Source organism: Carassius carassius, chromosome 14 (genome assembly GCF_963082965.1).
Source record: "Carassius carassius chromosome 14, fCarCar2.1, whole genome shotgun sequence".
Classification (NCBI taxonomy): domain Eukaryota; kingdom Metazoa; phylum Chordata; class Actinopteri; order Cypriniformes; family Cyprinidae; genus Carassius; species Carassius carassius.
This window is the reverse complement of record NC_081768.1, coordinates 19,859,399-19,878,848: the sequence shown is the minus strand read 5'-3', so window position 1 is coordinate 19,878,848 and position 19,450 is coordinate 19,859,399. Positions and strand designations below refer to the sequence as shown.

Below are 19,450 nucleotides of genomic sequence, written 5' to 3'. Positions count from 1 at the left end.
ACAATATGACTGTTACACATTTTCTTGTTGTGCTTTCAAGCAGCAAATATAAAAATATTTTAAAAAGTGCTTCCCTAGACAGAACGATGTTCCCTTTGCAAGTTCATTTGGTGGGAACACTCACAGGCATCTACAGTAGTCAACACTGGAAGTGGATCAAAACGTTTCATCAAAGTTGTCCTAAAACCAAAACAATACCCGTTATTGTACAGACAACTCTGATGAACTTTTTTGATCCACTTCAATTGTCAACTACTATATTTTCTCAGACAAGTTTGGCTCCTTTCAAAAATCTGACCTTATACTTTTCAACAATAGTGTATATGACACTTAAAACACTGGTATCAAATTTTCCTTGAGCTGAAATGGCGTAAACAAATAAATCAGGAAGCAGGCAGGGACTCCCTGAACTGAATCGAATGAGGTGCCAAAAAGATTTTCACCTCTACTTTTTAAGCCCATAATAAATACCTTCTGCTCTTTTCTCAAAAGGCACAGTTCCAGACAAAATGATTCACACAAACATATCCAACCTCTCTAAGTGTTTATTAGAGATAATACAGCGTTGGGAGCTTTTAAAATACATTTTTTACAAAAAAAAAAAAAAAAAATAGACAAGACAAGACAGTAGCTCCTCCTTGTGTAGGACAGACCACGAATCACAGCACAGCCCTTCTCCTCTCCCGCTTTCACAGCTCCGGACATACAACACATCTGCCACAGCGTTTACAGTAACTTCCACACTTCAGTGTGCGTAGTGTAGAGGAAAGTGCATGGATAGGATAAATACGGGATACACCTGATAAGACACTTGAAATAAAAGCTTTCCACCGGACTCTAGTGGGAGACGAGACATTAAACAAATGCTCCCTCGATTGCATATACTTTCTTACCGTTTGGTTTCTGATCCAGCTTTGTGCGTTTGTGCGTGTGGAGAAGACAAGGGCTGCGGATCTGACGTCCTCTAGGCGTCCTATTCAGACAGAGCTCTGGCTGTACACAAACGCTGCCAGGTTCAACTGTCACAATCCCAAACCCAAAATATACAACGCTTTTAAAATGTACAATGTTTTACAATCATTCCTCAGACAAGATGATCAAGGCTAGACCGTGTGTTTGTACGAGTACTAGTGTGTATTTACACACTTAAGTCACCAATTAACTCATGCTTGTCCACACTGGTAGTGCGTTCTGGTCCTGACAGGTAGGTCTGTCATAGATAAGAGGAGGGACTACATTTCCCAGCATTCCCTCGTCTTCGACATCTCAGACAGTGAGCACCTTAACGAGAGGCTGAAGTTTGCTGTCCACTCAAAGCAGTCAGTCATTTCATCTGCTACTATAGTTTTGAACCGAGTGGTTTTGGTACCTCTGTAGTGAGCGGACATTGTTTTTGGGCGATCTGATACTGGAGGTGCAAGTGACGTCGTCTCAGCTCCAGCTGGTGCTCTGGAGCTCTTCTCTGAGCCAGGTGGGCAACGCCTGACCCAGTCGATTCAGCAGCCGTAACAGTTCCAGGTTATGCTCCCTGTAGTACTCCGTCAGGAAGGCACGTGTCTGGAAAGACAAACAGAGCTGCTTAAGGAGGACTTCAACTCATAACTGCTGTGTGCTATAACTAACAACAGCCTACAGCCAAAAATATACAACATCTGAAAGTGCCTTTGCTAAAACAAGCACCTATTTACCCAGTAGTTTTTGTTTTATACAATATACATTTTTATTACTAATTCTATTAATCCATCTATAAAAACAACATTCAAAATTAAATGATTATCATTGTAATTGTTTAAATAATTAAATATTATGCAATTATACATGATTTGATTATTAATTCTATTACTATTTACTGTAATAATAGTACTTAATTATTAGAATTTACTATAAAATTATAAATTCTGTTATTAATTCAATACTACTATTATTAAATATTTAAAAATGACAGATTATTTTATGATCATGATGATAATTGTATTAATAATAATACATTTTACAATTATAAATGATAGTGTTACACTTTATTTTAAGGTGTCATTTTTACAGTGTACTTAATACATTTATGTATAGAGTAATATTATTTAACTAAATGCAATTACTATATGGATTAGGGTTCGGTTTAGGGTTACTTGTAGGGATGCACCGGTTGACTGGCCATAAATCAGAACCGGACAGTTTTTGCTTAAAATACGCGATCGGCAATCGGCCGGTTTTTGGTCTTTTTTCGGCCGATTTTTCAGAAAGTGCGCCTGCGTGCACAGACTTCATTGTAATCATTAGCCATCATGTCAGTTGTGTGGAATTATTTCAAAATCTGTGAGCAGGACACAGGCAGCCGTTCAGCACTGGAAGTGCAGATCTACATGTCTGAGGCACAGGTAGCAGGAAGCGAACAGTCGACTGCACAAAATAAGAGTCCCTTTCCTGTTCTCACTGAAGCTGCGCTAGTGTAATGTACCTGTCTGCTCCCTGCATAAGCGGAGACAATGCAGGGACAAAACTGAAATCTTTTTTTTTTGTAAAGTAGAACTTGAAAAGCCAGATGTAAACGTCAGTTCTGTGTAGGATGATTATTTTTATTGTACCTTAAAATTACATGGACTTAATTTGATTTAAAAATCACCTACTGTAGTGCACTGAAGTGTTTCATTCATCCAATTAAAAAAATTAGGGTATTGATTCACATCTATATTTTTTTTTTTACTTGAGCCAATAGTTATTTATTTTTCTTTGGCTCAAGTAAATAAAAAAATACAGATGTGAATCAATACCCTATTTTTTTTTTAATTGGATGAATGAAATACTTTGCATCTTTGTTTTATTTGCACCAACATTATCTGATTTTAACATTTTGGAATAATTAATTCATATAGCATACTTTTATTTAGCTTCACTGCTAAAGACCTTTTTTTATTTAAAACCAAATTCAAAAACTAAAACAAATACTGAACGCTGATTAAGAAACATCTTATTGAATGTGTGTTGATTGTGTTGTTTGATTGTAGAACTATGCAGTTGTTGCTTTTAATTTCACATGGTTACACAGTCAATCTTTTAATTTATGGCCAGTTCTATGTAGTTTCAACCCAATTCAAAAACAAAAGCTAAAGCCTGATGTCTGTACCATCTATGTTTGTATTGAATGTAGGCTACTTACTGTGCAGTCAATAGCCAAAAGGCAGTTTGGCCTATTAAATACCAAATAAACATCTTGTTTATGCACACTTTCCTTGTTTCTTGTTTGTTGCTTAAAGAAAAAAAAAAAATCGGAAATCGGTATCGGCCATGAAAAATCATGATCGTGCATCCCTGGTTACTTGCATGTAATTATGCATAATTTATTGTTATAATAACAGTAAGTACATGTGTAACAAAAACACCTTATAATAAAGTGTTACCATGATTAGTTATATTAATTCTTATATACAATTATTATTTCAAAATATTAAAATGTTATAATTGATCATACTTAAACAAATAGTGGCTTAAATTTACAAATTTAAAATCACAAAATAAGAAATGATGATAATGATAATATTACTATTATCATTCTTATTATTAACAATAAAAATTCAAATTGTTAATTCAATTATTAATGATAATTAAATGATCAAAGAGTTAGTGGAATCAGCTTGTCACTGTAACTATCGTGTATATTTATATTTTTCACTATACCATATTCTATTTGTTTCAAAGAAATCATGTGAAACAATTTTCAAGTAATAATAAAAAATAAAAACATGACAAAAAGCCTGATGTGTATATGATCTAGATGACACTCAGACAGCACAAGTTTTTGAATTCCACTGCTTTTTTTTTTTTTTTTTTTGCACCAGACAAAGTGAACAGTTAAACGGTGAACGTCAAGGCTGGCCCTGTGTGTTTTCATTCTGTTTGTAACAACACAAACATGCCTGTTGCATTTTACTAGTTGAAACATCTCCAGTGATATGACATGACTATCTGATCTGTGTTCTCACTGAGTCACCCGTCTATAACAGCTAGGGGTGTAACGATTCACTCGTTTTCTCGATGCATCGATTACAAACCCTGTCGATTCATATGCATCGATCTTGAAACATGATTTTTGAATCGTGAATCGCCGATCTTGGACAGCAATCGATTCAAAATGCTAAGAATCGAATGAATCGCGATTTCTATAGCGATTCAATGCTTTCAAAATGTATACACATTAAATTACTACACGCACGAATTAATGGAGCCCTTGAAGAGTGTTCGTGAATCCTCTTATCTGTCCTTCACGCGCTCCACTGTTTACCTCCTGAGACTGTCACAGGATTGCGCTCGCGCTCCGTTCGTCTCTGACGCAATGGCTCAGTTTGTCAATGGCTCTCTGTATCTTACCGACGGAGTTACCGGAGCCGTCGACAGCTGTGTTTATTGCATGGATGGAGCAGAAATGTAAGTGTCTAAATCATACGCACAGTTCCACTGAATGATAAGTGTGTTTAAACAATGTGGATGAACCGAATATACGAAGGAAACTTTCAAAATATTAACCACAGCATTAACAACGACCTTGAAATAAGAGCGCGAGATTTATCTGATAATATGCATGAAAGTAGCGTTTGTTTCATTAGCAAACAGACATCTGGCGCGTTTTCTCTCAGAATCATTCGCTGATGGAGAGGAAAAGTTAAATAGAGATGAAGACGTTTTCACACTGAAAGAGAAGAGATCTCGCTCTCATAGATGTGCCAGGCTATATCTGCAGCTAAACTGAATAAAAGCAGAATGAACTGATGAAACTAAAAAAAACCCACAAACAATTTATGAATGATGCAGTGCTAATTGACATTTATTACAGTACAGAAACTATAAAGTATATTTTCTACCTTATTCTGTGCAGAAAATTTTAATAATTGCTAATTAAATGTAGCCTAGTATATAAAACAATCATAAAATTGCCATTAGGAAAAAAATATATATTACAAATGATTGATTATTGTCCAGCAGTGTATTTGATTTATTACAGGTAATTAAAAGTAATTTAAAAAAGTTCCTTGTAAAAAATAATTCCTTGTAAAAAAAAATAAAAATAATAATAATAATAATAATAATAATTATTATTATTATTATATAGGCTACATACATAAAATGATTGTATTTGACATTTCTGTCACTTCTGAAATTATGGCTATGCCCCTGGTGTGACAAAATGTTAGCTTATACATAAAACTCTTTAAGCTCTTTTTTAAAAACTTGGCTTACATACATTTTTACGTATGCCATGTCGCATCATTAAAGGGGTGGTTCGGGATTTTTGACATCGGACCTCATTTTTAAGTCAGCCTGGTTGTTATTCATTAGTGGAGACATTTTTTTTTTTAAATTATCCAGTCTTTATATTTGGATAGATAGCCGATGCTAGGCTAGCGCGAGTCAATGGGTATATGTTAGCCAGCCATTAAAAACCGTTTTACCCGCTCCACAGTGCACCAAACGCAAATCAATTATAACACTAGACTATCGATGCAAATGTCCGTTGAGAGAATAATGTTAGAAATCAAACTTACCTTTCATCACATTGCATTAGTTATAATTTGTTCCCTGTAATCATAAGCCTTGTCGACAGCAGCAGCGGAGTGATATTGATTACCTAGGCAACCGAGTGAGCCGGTCCACACATGACGCAAGTGTATTTACCTGCCGCTGGCACACTGATTATCACTAACATCACATAAGCAGAGCAAAGTAGAGCCGGAGCAAAGTAAAATTCCGCAGCGGCTGAGAAACTAGTTCCTTTAGGATCATTGAGATGAAAGGTAAGTTTGATTTCTAACATTATTCTCTCAACGGACATTTGCATCGATAGTCTAGTGTTATAATTGATTTGTGTTTGGTGCACTGTGGAGTGGGTAAAACGGTTTTTAATGGCTGGCTAACATATACCCCATCGGCCAACTATCCAAATATAAGGACTGGATAATTTTTAAAAAAAATGTCTCCACTGATGAATAACAACCAGGCTGACCTAAAAATGAGGTCCGATGTCAAAAATCCCGAACCACCCCTTTAAACTAGCATTTAACAATGGACAAAAGGTTTTTTTTTTTACCTATGGTTCTCTAACCATAAATGCTACTGTAATTTGCCCCCTGACTAAGCATTTAAATAATTTAGTAGAAGCATTTAAATAATCCCGTGAATGCACTTAAAGAATGCAGAATCGAATCGTTATAATCGAATTGAATCGAATTTAATTGTGAATCGAATCGAATTGAATCATTCTAAATTTGCAAAGATCGTTCTTGAATCGAATCGAAAACCTATGAATCGTAATCGAATCGAATCGCTGCCTTGCCAAAGATTCACAGCCCTAATAACAGCGTGTCCTTGCCAATGGCATCATTCAGAAGGACAGAGCAAGTTTTATGAGCGAGGAGAGAAGAGATGAGACTATCATCTACCTCATGGGCCATTTCTGGATATTTTCTGCCTTTACTCTTCCCCAGACACTTAGGACGCCCACCTTCCAACCTCTGACACCAGAATCCTTTACCCTCATCAAAGCTGCAATACACACAAAAACAGATGGATGTAAGAAAAAAAATCAGTTTATTCACAGGCATATACAAGTGTTCATTAACCGAGTGAGGTGAAGGACTCACACGAGAGCCTGGGTGTAGTTGAAGATGGGTGTGACCCCCAGGAACCGCTGGATGCCATCCATCACCAGGGCTGGGTTAGATCGAAGCAGGGCGCCGTCTACAATATGGAGCTACAGTGAAAAAAGAGAGAAGAGAGTTCAGAAAACAAACAGCAATGCTAATTTTGAAAAATGTTACCGAGATGTTTTAAGAAAAATGTGTTGAATTTAAAGTGGAAATGACAAAAGCATATAAAATGACTGAAAATAAACTAATAAATAAATGAAAATGCAAAAATATTTATTGTTTAAATAAAAATAGATTTCAAACCTACAGATTTCAAATGCGTTTGCCCTGATAGTTATGAAGCACATCAAAAACAAGTGAAGGCAATCATACACAGATAACTGCAGTACCTGTCTGGCCTGGTAGTGCACAAGCCAGCGCTCAAGATGTGTGGCGTAAGTCCCAGGCTTGAGGCTGCGGCTCTGAAGGGTCAACAGCTCTTTAGATGCAGACGGACCTGCTGTTACAACCTCGTGGAAGGTGTGGTTAATGGCAGCAGGGTCCTGGTGTGCTCGCTGATGCTGATGTCAGTTTCAGAGGTGAAAGAGAAAGGTTTATGGTTAAGATAAATGCTATCTGACAAGAAGTTCCTGCTGCCCATATATGGGCTGCACTATTAATGCACAAAATGATAGATAGTGCCTCAAATGTCAATGGCTGCCACAAAGCCATGTGATTTTTCAGTATGTAATTCAGTGATGTGTGTTAGGTAATGGGGCTATTTTCTGAGAGACATGCCATAAAAAAAAAAGCTTCTACCGGGACCTTTAAATGATCATTACTTCTGGACTATTACATTTATTACAGGAAAAAAAGACCACACAATATGAGAGCAAACTGTTGTAGAGTACCTGATACCAAGAGTAGGCTCTGTCGACTGGGTTTATAAGCAATGCTATGATCTTGGCTCTGGGGAGTAAGGCGGAAGCCCTCTTTGAAACCACCTCTGTATCAAAGTAGTTGGCACTTTTCTCAAACATGAAATCTGTGCTGACGTTCGAGGGGAAGGGAAAGAAGTCCATGTACCTGCAAGAGATTAAGATGTGCAATAACAACAAATATGCTACATAAGGTTGCAATAAATGATTGTAGTCTTCCGTTACATGACACTTTAATCTATCATAAATTCATTTTTAAGCAGAGGGCTTATCCTGTACCTAAGTAATGGATATATTAAAATTGCAATATGAAACCTAGACAGTATTACAGATATAATAAAATGGAGGGGTGATAAACTTATTATGACGAATGATTTGTCTCTGCTACACTGGCTGGGAATGAAAAAGATGTGCTGTGTATATTACCAGTCAATGCCGTAGTGGTAATTCGGCCCGTTAAAGAACTGGATCTCCTCAAAGGTGACTGGGCTGGGGAAGTTGCTGGTGATGGCGGGGTGAAGGGTCAGGAAGGAGTGCAAAGCTGAGGTACCTGTGCTCAGAAATAAACATCACACGCAGTCTCTAAAGTTGTATTCTGGACGATTTATTTATTTGGTTACCTAAGGTAAGATTTAAGGCTTGAGTCTGGAAATAGCAGGACTCACCTGTTTTCTGTGGGCCAATAACCAGAAACTTGGGCAGTCTATCACAGGTCTTTTCTTTGGACCAGATGTCTTTGTGTCTTTTGTCATGACAAGGATTCTGAATAGATGAAAAGATGAAGGAAACATTTTTGCATTTCACATTTTATTTGATTAATTCACTGATTAATGAAGTTCCCCACCCATTCATTATTAGTTTTAATTATTATAATATAACTAAATTTTATCATTTTACAAATAATTTTTTAGAGACTCCTTAAATGGTTTTCCTTTTGCATTTAAGCATCAATTATTGTAATTAATAGATCTTAATCATTAGTGCACAAACATCTCCAGAAACGGTCACAAATGTCTTAAAAAACGATGAATTTCAGGAATTTTAAAAAAATTATGCAAATATTTATTAATACAATTATTATAATTACAATTGTGATTACAATACCAAAGATATTTGTATTTATTGTTTTTTTTTGCCTTTATTATACCTGCCATAGGGGGTCCATTTCTTCTGGAAAGATCTGGAAGTATTTCTCAGCTAGTTCCATGGGAGGTAGAGTCTGTAGCCGTAGGTTGGTCCAGCACTGCACAAACTTCACCAGAGACTCAAAGGTGTATAAGCCGAGCCGATCGTTTCCGTAGTTAGACAGGTGAGTCATGAAGATGCTGATCTGAGGTGGGGACAGTGTTATTTACATATAACTTGAATTTAGTCTATTTTTAAGTAAAGCTTTGGAAACAGCTACTATTTTCATTTTGAAGATCACAATCTAGTTTATTTTTCCAGCTTTTGCACTAGCAAACACTTCAGGCGATAGGGCCGAACAAAAACAAAAGCACAGAGTGCAAGGGCAGGACTTTGTCACCGCTTAACTTTGGGAGCTTTGGAAAAGATAAACACACACACACAAAGAAAAATATACTCACTCCCATTTACTAAACACACACAAACACAGAGGGGAAAACTGCACAAATGCAACTCACAGGGTTTAGGAGGATGGTGAGGAAGAGTTCTCCTCCACGTATGCTCTTGTCCAGCTCCCGAGAGCCTCCAGGGTACTCATTATAGAAGATGGTGTGAGTAAAAAGGCCACATGTCTGCCTGGGCAACACCTGCAGACAGAAGAACATTCAACTCTGCTTCAGCCACTGCACAGATGTACTCCAAGACGAATGTATTAGAAGGAATGAAGCAGTCATTAGTCATTTAATCTGATCATGGTGGGAGCAATTTGAGCTCAGGCTACAATAACATTATTTTACATTATTCGTCTTCTTCTGAAAACACTGGATCTAATTCATAAAACACCAGCAAAATGAATTTCTATAATGTTTGTTAAATCATTATTGGATACTCTGTTGCACTGAATTGAATAATGCAAGATTTACAGAAAAAATCAAAAGTAAATCTTTCACACTAAACGTAATGCAAAAAAAAAAAAAAAACGAATCACAGACACATTACTGCTCAAAAGTTTGGGATCAGCTAGATGTCTTTATTTTTTAAGAAAATGTATATTTTAATTCTGCAAGGATGCATTAAATTAAAGACAATTTTTGACATTACAAATATTTTCTATTTCAAATTAATGCTGTAAACCTTATAAGAATCCTAAAAAAGTATCATGGTTTCCACAAAAATGTTAACATTTATAATAAAAAAATGTTGCTTGATCACCAATTCAGCATATTAAAATGATTTCTAAAGGATCATCATCATCATCAAGATTTACAGTGGATTGGTAATGTTTCACCTTTATGCCACGATGTATGAAGCCCCTGCGATGGCGTGCCGGTCTCAGATGTGGATATTCTTCTGTGCTGGTCACTGTGATCCCCCATACACTCTTCCAGGCCTCGTACAGCTGGCTGTGTACAGGATACACCCCTGAGTGGTGTGGGGCCACAGCGTACCCCATGTCTGTGGGAATACCATGCTCCTGTAATGACAAGAGACAAAACAAACGCTCATGAAGATCAATCACAAAGCTACCCGCCACTTAAAATTCACTCGCAATTGCACTGCCAAGACTTATGGGGCGAAAGGGAGTAGAACAGAGGAGAAAAGTCGATATGAGACACCGTTAACAAGACATGTCATCAGAGCGTGTGCGAGCGAGAAGCTTTTGATTATGCTTCTCTGCAATTGCAAAATCTAACTCTGTGTGTCAAGAGGCGTAGTTATTTCTAACACCACAGGAGGGTGGTAGACAAACACATTCTTATGATGAGCGAAGGGCTTTACTCTCTGTCCAAGATGCCACTGTGTTCCTTCTCGCGTGTGTAAGCACAAACTGTGAGCCCCGAGTTAAGGACGGTCCTTTGCAGGCTCATTAAACCTTGATGAAGGAGCTGTGTCTTCTCCATTGAGCAGAGTGCAGGAGAAGGCATATGTCAGTGTCTGCTCTAAAGACAGGATGTGACAGAAGGATTAGTGAGAGGAGGAAAGGGCTGGTTAGTATTCACGGCACACTCCCTCTCGCTGTCTTCTGCCGGCGGTCCATATCCCACTCCAATGACCATCATTACACCAGGGTGGGCTTGTTTCAACAGGCCAAATTCACAATCTCCTCGGCGGATGCACTCCGAGTCAAGGTCAACGAGAATACTACCGATCCAATGAAAAAGTGCTAATACAAATCTATAATGAAATACCAACATGAGATAAAGCTGGTGGGCAGAGAATCGATACTCGCACCTCTGCGACAGCAGCAGTAATGGCTGTAAATAGTAACACAACGATGAGGGAACAAAGCGAGCACCCCTGTTGCAACAACAAATGGAGGGAAAAAGCTAATATGGAAAAGACTGAAGAAACTCATTTTGTATGACATTTTTGTGTTAAAGTGCATTTGCTTATCCAAGTATAATATTAAAAGTAAAAAATACATAAGACATTTGTAGGTTGGTTGAAGAGTGTAAAGACATTCAACTAATGGAGTGCCAATGGAGGAACGGGATCACCTGTATGTCCACACAATGGAAGACGAGAGAAGGGTTTGGTAATATTATGTTTGCAATTATGTTTGGGGCTATTACTGGCATAGGAATTAAACTGTTCTGCTTTAAGGTGTATTATTTTACCAACAAACCTGTGCAAACTGCATGTTGAGTCTCATCTGCTCCGCCAGCACACTGACATTGTGGAAAAGATGCGGCTGCATGTGACTCCACATGTGTGGAAACCACCAAAACTCATGCCGGTGCTGCAACAGCATGTCGTCGCCTTCATCCTCCTCCTCTGTACCTGCAAAAAGACATATACGTATGAATGATTTTTGTTATTTAGTCGCATTTTGTTCAATAATTTTAGATGTTACATGTTTCTTTGGCTTCTTTCCTGCTCTTATGTACTTGATTTGTTACCGTTTAGAAGTTTAGGTTCAGCAAAATGCCAAATTTTGCGTTGCAGCTAGTATAGACATGCTAGCAAAAGTGACTTCATTCTGAACATCAGCAACAAAAATAGGTTTGGCCATTAATTACTTTTTTGTTGGTTTAACAAAATCAGATTTAAACAAGAAAAAAACTAAAACTGATTTGTCCTGCGTTGTCTCGTAAAAGTCAACAAGAAAACTGAAAAAAGTACCTGCATAGTAGAACTTCCCGGAGAATCCAAGATTGAAGGTGAAGTTGGGAACCAGCGAACGCAGTTTATTCTGTGTGTTGAGCAAAGCCTTGAAATAGAAGAGTTATCACTTTAATAACACACTTTCAAAGTCCTGCCTAAAATCTGTGGAACAAGATTAGCAATATGCCAAGAACAAAGCAACAACATTTGACTTTAAGCTATGCTTGAAGGCAAAAACAACAACAGTAGCGTTAAACGAATCTCTCCAGTACCATAGGCATTCACGTTAACAAATGTATGAGTTAAAGTCACCAATAGATGGCATTACGGTGCCAATTCAGTCCTATGAAGGAAAGCAGAACTTTCAGGCCGTCAGCCAGATCGACAGACTGAGTGGGATGAGAAATACACATTTGCATTCAAATCTCCTCTACCCACGGGCAGGTCAGACGTGCGAATGAAGCCGCAGCCTTAACATCAATCTAAACTCATCCTTGCGAAATGAACACATTTCATAACTTAGCATCACTGCGCACATCTAGCTAATGATGGTGCTGTGAGGCTTGAAATACAAAATGATCCTGCCATCAAGCCCTTCAAGCCCTGAGAGTGATACAGGGGTACAAGCGAATTACAGCGCTGTTCCAGCACAAATCAGACGGCGGGGAGAGATAGTGTCGCTTCCCGCACAAATCTAACACAAAGCCGGGCCGATAGTTGTGGCAGTGTCACAAATCAAGCCCTGCTGCTGGGGAGAGAAGGCATCTTTCACCGATTTAAGAGCCGCCGGTGTCCCTGAGTTTGAGTGTATCCAATATTTGTTCTGCTTTGAGTGTGTTTGCTCAGCATGTCAGCATAATCCTGCTGTTTTTATGGCAATCTGCGAGCCATCCAAGATTGCAGAGTGATTCCCAGCGTGGACAGATTCAGTAGTGTGTATCACATTTGACAGGTTGATAAAAGAAGAAGAAAAAAAGATGCTACCTATTGAAAAAATAACAAAAATTAGGTTTTCCTTTTACAATCAATAACTTTGTTCAATGAGTTATGACAGAGTAAAGAGGAAAGAGGGCCAGAGGTCAGAACAGCTTTTGTCACCACTGACCTTGCCACAACAGACTTGGCTCAGCTTTGGAGCAACACTACTGAAACATTTTCATACCTCAATCCTATTTTCATCCCATAGTCCGTCTGAATTTCTCTAGACCTAACAGACTAGGGATCAAGATGGTTGCTGAGACCAGATTCAGTCAGATGCACAACAAAGCAAGTCCAATGTTGTATCCGGGAAAGGCATCACATTTTGACAGCGGACATGAGCAAAACAGTCATTCCCTTACACATCATCTCTTCTCCCTGTAGAGCTGACACTCAATAGTCACATGAAATCTCTAAGTACAGCTGGATTGTCGAGAAGCTCAAATTCACATCTGTAGAAATCAAGACAAAATTCTCAAGTACACAATACAACTACACATTACTCTTATCATACAGTAGCAATCATTGTCTAAACCAATTAAAAGTACATTTTTAAACAGGAACTACTATTTTAATTTCTATTTATTAGTAAAGGTTAAACAATGTTTAATTTACATTTTACATTCAATTAAAAATGAAATGCATTTAAATACTTAAACTCATAATTATGTCTTGTTATTTTTAAGTGGCAGCCCACAATTCAACAACTTCTAACAACTCTAAACTCCATCTAAACAACTTCTAATCTCCATCTGCTGATATATATATATGTGGAATATTCCATGCTTTAAGACACCAAAATGAAAATGGACATAATCACGATGTCAATTTGTTCGTGCTGTTTCAATGATGACTGGCTCACCTTGTACATGATATCTGCCAGTATCTCAAATGACCTGCACTATTTGTAACAAACATAAAAGCTAAAAACGCTGAAATAATCTAGTTGTCCCATAGATAAAGTACAATGTATATACATTAACATATATAGCAGTGAACTGTGTGAACATATGGACATCAAATATCCATGTGTAGTGAGTACTTGGAAATCAATAAGCTTCAGTTCTGAAAAAGCATACGTGACCCAGGACCACAAAACCAGTCTTAAGTGTCAATTTTTCAAAATTAAGATTTATACAGCATCTGAAATTGGAATAAATAAGCTTTCCATTGATGAATGGTTTGTTAGGATAGGACAATATTTGGCCGAGATACAACTATTTGAAAATCTGAAATCTGAGGGTGCAAATCTGAGGAAATCGCTATTAAAGTTGTCTAAATTAATTCTTAGCAATGCATATTACTAATCAAAAATTCAGTTTTTATATATTTATGGTAGGAAATTTACAAAATATCTTCATGGAACATGATATTTACTTAATATCCTAATGATTTTTGGCATAAAAGAAAAATCGATAGTTTTGACCCATAGAATGTTTATTTGGGTATTGCTAAAAATATACCCCAGAGACTTAAGACTGGTTTTGTGATCTAAGAATAGATGTGATTAGTCCACCATTATACACAGTTTGTTTGAGTTGTCTATGCAGCACTACAGGCTGAGGTGATTACAGCCCACTTGTTCAGCTTGAGGCCAGGTGGCATGGCATACATCACCATACAAATCTGGCAAAAAACAACAACATAAACACAGCTCTGTGGGTGGATAATCTGTGTGTTACAAACATATTCCTGCAAAACACTTATGCTATCTGTGAAAAAAAGAACACTTAAAACTGTGTCCTTGCTCCAAGGTATTGTCCCCAGTAACCATTATGATTAAGACTGACAGTAAAAGGAAAACATATGGAAATGAGATGCTGCATACATTTTCAAACATTCTTTCCCAAGTAAATATTAAATAGCAGCAGTTGTGTAACAGGTTTGGTTTTAAGGGATATTCAGGGCTAAATACAAGTTATGCTCTATCAACAGCATCTGTGGCATATTGTTGATTACCACCGAAAATAACTGACTTTGCCAGCAAAAACAAAAAGTGTTGATAAAAATGCACTTACAATGGAAGTCTATGGGGCAAACATATAACACTGGCCCCATAAAATTCAACTGTGAGGGCACAGATGCTATTGAGAAAGCTTAACTTGTATACAGTGTTTTTCATACCAAGGTACGGGACAGATACCCCCTTAGGTGTTACACAAGACTAAATTTTTTTAACAAAAGTATAACATTTGCATGCAAATTTGCTGAAATTTTAATTGAATAAAAGCACTGAGAGCACCCACAAAACGATATTAGTTTATACAACAACTACAAAAAAGGCAAGAACCACCAAAAAGGTGAGACATTATTCAGTTAGACTAAAGATGTCTTTGCTGAATCCTGAGGGTGGGCTTAACAAGTGAAAATATTTTACTGTGGTAGGTTTTAATATTTCTAAGGTATGACCATGATTCCCACCCATGTTATGCAACTTGATATAAAAGTAAACCTAAACCTCACCTAAAATGTAACTTCTATCATAATTTTTTTTACAATTATTTGTAATTTTGGAGCTTTTCATTCTATTCTAAAATTCATTATATTGAACAAAGTGGCCTTATTATTGTTCCTCTTTTGTGTTACACAAAGTCAGTCTAAGGAGTTTGAAATGATAGAGGCAGAGTAATGACACATAAATGACTGAATTATTGTGTAAGGTCTAACAAATATTGGACATCTCTGTCACATCTAACCATTCACCATTTTAGCAAATTACATTCAAAATTGCCAATTGCTAACTTTTGTTATTGTAGAATTTTGTTTTGTAGAAATGTCTCTGCCTCTATAATTTCCAATTCGTTGGACTGACTTATAATATAATTGACGGAGGGCTAATTAACTGCCTGACTGATTCAGTAAGCAGACAGACAAGGCAGATTCTTCTGCTGAAGAAACATCTTCATGTTGTCAATGCAAATGTGACATTAATTGCCCTATTATTTCTAATTAGAGCTGTTAATTTACTTTGTCTGGTTTCAAAGAGGACAACTGGGTGGTATCTATCTTTGCAAGTGTACACTACACATTTACAGCTCCTGAAAGCACTGCCATGCACAGCATTGCGATTTCCATACTTAAGGAGGCCGGAAGCTTCTACTCAATCTGATGATGAGCACTGGGAGGGATTCATATGTAATAAGCCCCTTTGGCAACAATGCTTATAAATAGGTTAATAGGCACATTGTCCAAAGAGATCAATTATCTCTTGATCTAACAAGCACATTATTTTGAGTACTAGCTGTTTTAGCCTCCAATCTCCATGACACCACAGTGCTTATAGCATCATTAATGCACCATGTTATGTCTCAGCCAATACATTATGTTACCCATTTAAAGAACATGAGTTTTGCTTGTTAAAAAATGGATGAGATGAAGAGATCAATTTGAATGTCCATAGGTAAACAACACTAAGCAACCTAAGGACTTTTAAAGGGTTAGATTAGCCAAAAACTAAAATCATTCACTCACCCTCACAGCATTCTGAACCAAAGAGGAAAGTCATATAGGTTTGGAACACCATGAGAGTGAGTAAATGAAGACAGAATATTAATTTATGCATGACCTAAGTTAGAAAAGACACTCACCTTCACATCTGTCACCTTCATACGCGTACCCTCCTTTCCCACAAATATGTCATCCACGTCAACTAGCAGATGCCTCTCCAAGGACAGGCAGAGTCTTTTCCCTGTCAGATATGCTATGGCATCTACAAAAATCAACTTGTGAAGCCAAAACGACAGATTGTTGCCAAACAGAACCCTTTGAATTCCGTCGTGAAGGCCAAGGTCCTGAACTACAGTGGCATGAAGGGCTCGGTGGGGGCCCAAATGGTCCAGTGCTTCTGAGGATTTTGTGACAGCCAGGAGCACAGGCTCATAGGTGCTATGGTTAGACTGAAAGACTGTCCAGTCATCGCCAGGGAGTGGGCCCTGTTCCACCTCATTGGGTTTGGTGATGTACAGTAATGGGGCGGCAGGGTTGACGTGGTAGTCTCGTAGGCCCAGGTTAGAGTGCAGGAACAGTGGGAAGCCCTTCAGCTGGGCACTAAGCAGCGAGTTCTCATTGGCTTTGAAGAAACCGATGATGCCTACACCAAATTCAGCACAATATTTATCCAGTAGGTCACGGTTCCAAGCATCCAAGTTGACATACTTTAGAATGTTCTCATAAATGACCAGGGCATATCGGCCGATGTCACGCTCCATCAACGTAGGCATGTCCCCCTTACTGGGTGCAATCTCAGTGTGGTATCGAAAGCGACTGGACTCAAGGATAGCCACAATCTCTTGTCCGAGCTGAGAGTAGATGCTTTCCATAAAGACCAGCACCACAGGCTCTGTTCGAGAGTTATCCACTGCTTTAACCGTTCTCTGCCGGCCTGTGAAAGGAGGCAGGAAAAGAGGAGCCCGTTGCCCTCCTGGTGCGGCCGCAACAACCCCACCACAGTCACTAAAGGGCAAAGGGGGTGCCTCCTTTATTTTAGGGCTGTTGCTGACATAGTAGGCCAGGAAAGCCATGGAGAGCAGGCAAAAGATGATGAGCACCAGGATAAGGCGGTGGAGCTCGAGTTGCCTGACACCCCGTACTAACTTCCACAGCCCCATGGCCACAGTGCAAACGTGGGACCGGGAAAGAGAGGGGGGCAGAGGGGAGGCTGAAAGCCTGACCTTCACAGTGTTTGCAGCAAGAGGAGGACAACAGAGAGGAAAAGAGAAGGAAAAAGGAAAAGGGTTGAGCAGCAGACACTGGCACAAGCTTTGGGTCAGGAGTAGCCATTTATGCTAGGTCACCATGGCCCCCATAGCGTGTGTCTCCGCTTTGATTGCTACCTCTAGCCACAGTCCTCCAATAAGGTCAGTCAGCTCTTTTTAACCCCCACCACGAGTTCCCCAAGTGCACTTGCTCTCAGCTGGCGTCTTGGGCCTGGGATAAGAGGATTGGGTTTCTTGATGACTCTTGACACTCCTCCTCCGCCACCACTCGACAAAGGATCAGCTATTCCACAGCTGACGTTTACGTTGCTGTGCGCTGAGCTTTCAAATAAGCATGTGCCTCTCAGTGCAAAGGGCTCTTTGGGATTTACTGTAGTGCTTCGAGGGCTTTGCTTCACTTCCCCCGCTGGCCTCAGTAGTGGATGCTCTGAGGATGTTCACCACTGGGGCGGGATGGTGAACATTGTCCCCTTTAGTGGCCCAGCAAGGACAGCACATTCACGATTGGGCAGGATGAGTCAGAGCCTGGAAGAAAGAGAGAGAAAGGATTCAATCAGTCCAAACATTATCAAGTACCTTTAAAGAGTGGATAAAACGTGGGAAGCAAAGAGATCTGACAAAGTGGTTGTAGCCTAGACCAAATATCGCTTCACTCTTATACTTCCAAGCAGCCATGTGATTTTGCTATTATTGTGACTGCTAAAATAGTCCTGGAGCCATTGTCCTCCAGTGAGCTAGCATTACAGGTGAGATCACTGACCTCATAGGTAAGTGACTTGAAAAGTTTAAAAGGTGAACATTGGACTCACATAGACATAATTAGAGCATGGGAGGGCAGATGATGGGTAATTCAAAACTTTGATTGGAACACACTGTTTGTAAACTTGAGAAAACCTACACTAATCTCCATAGGAAAGAGCAAGCTACAGTAAGATCGAGTTTCGAGACACTGGAGACAGAAATCATTGGATCGCAGGCACATTTTCTCCTTCCTCTCCACACCAAGAGAGGCTTTGTCAGCTTACAGCCAGCTATCAGTCTCTGACATGATCAATGCCAGCCATGCTGTAACTATAAATCAGGCTAGCACTTAAAGGATCATTTTTCCCACAGATGAACAAGCATAGCCTGTGCTTTGGTCAAAGGCACCTTGTCTAGGACAGGTGATAAGCTAAAATAAAATAGAGGAAATGAGAGAAAAAGCATAAGGAATGATAAGATGCTAGAAACTAGGAACAGACCTTCACTTCCACCTTCAAAAGCTAATAATAAATGCAAAGAATCTTAATGTGGTAATTCACCTGTCTGAAAGAAGACAAAGAATAATTATAAAGAGAAAAGGAGAATGGCGGCGAAGTGCTCAGCTGTAATAAATTTATCAAACTCAGAATGAACCCTACAGAGGTGAACACATCCTGATATGGAAACCTAGATTATTATTACCCTGGGAGCACTCTAACCTCACTGACCAGTTCTCCATCAGTTCAAAACATGCACACAAGCAAACACAAGTGCACACAAACAGCAGGTTTCCATCATGAAATGCTGCAATTCACGAGGTCATAAAGATACACCCAGGTCAGTGCATCCAATTCAGCATTATATTATTTGTACGGTAAAGCAACAGGATGATCAAGGGGGAACGGCAGCCCTGAATCATTGTTTAAGCCGGGACAAAATTACTACTGAGCATTTCTCATCTCAAAAGAATAGCTTTCACATTTGAGTCAGAGAATGTAAATCATGAACTAAATCATGAACTATTCAGAGCTGAACTCTTTATCAGAAATTATTAGGATGGCCATGCATATCTTGTGTTTATTACACTGCTCTTGTCAGTAAACAAACATGCTTACAGAGCAATGGTACATATGATCACAGGAGGAAATGAGATGGAAGAGTGTGACTAAGGGAGGAAATAAGATGCAAAGAGAGAACAAGTACAATGCTTAACACACAGTCAAGAAAGTAGATG

At 38.6% G+C, this 19,450-nt stretch overlaps 1 protein-coding gene across 5 annotated transcripts in view; it reads right to left on the bottom strand.

Moving 5' to 3' along the window:
• Window positions 1–527: 527 nt before the first annotated feature.
• The window catches only part of ndst2a (N-deacetylase/N-sulfotransferase (heparan glucosaminyl) 2a), a 135,372-nt gene continuing 116,449 nt past the window's right edge, over window positions 528–19,450 (bottom strand). For 4 of the 5 annotated variants that reach the window (XM_059566513.1, XM_059566512.1, XM_059566514.1 and 1 more), the window contains 13 exons: window positions 16,348–18,000; window positions 11,801–11,888; window positions 11,304–11,458; window positions 9,966–10,151; window positions 9,196–9,324; window positions 8,700–8,882; window positions 8,218–8,314; window positions 7,979–8,102; window positions 7,526–7,700; window positions 7,025–7,195; window positions 6,630–6,739; window positions 6,429–6,531; window positions 528–1,557 (listed from right to left, as the gene is read on the bottom strand). In XM_059566513.1, the coding sequence (XP_059422496.1) occupies window positions 1,432–1,557; window positions 6,429–6,531; window positions 6,630–6,739; window positions 7,025–7,195; window positions 7,526–7,700; window positions 7,979–8,102; window positions 8,218–8,314; window positions 8,700–8,882; window positions 9,196–9,324; window positions 9,966–10,151; window positions 11,304–11,458; window positions 11,801–11,888; window positions 16,348–17,367 (2,667 nt within the window). In that variant the 5' untranslated portion in view covers window positions 17,368–18,000 and the 3' untranslated portion in view covers window positions 528–1,431. The remainder of the gene's footprint in view (window positions 1,558–6,428; window positions 6,532–6,629; window positions 6,740–7,024; window positions 7,196–7,525; window positions 7,701–7,978; window positions 8,103–8,217; window positions 8,315–8,699; window positions 8,883–9,195; window positions 9,325–9,965; window positions 10,152–11,303; window positions 11,459–11,800; window positions 11,889–16,347; window positions 18,001–19,450) is intronic. The other variant, XR_009437530.1, reaches the window with a different exon arrangement.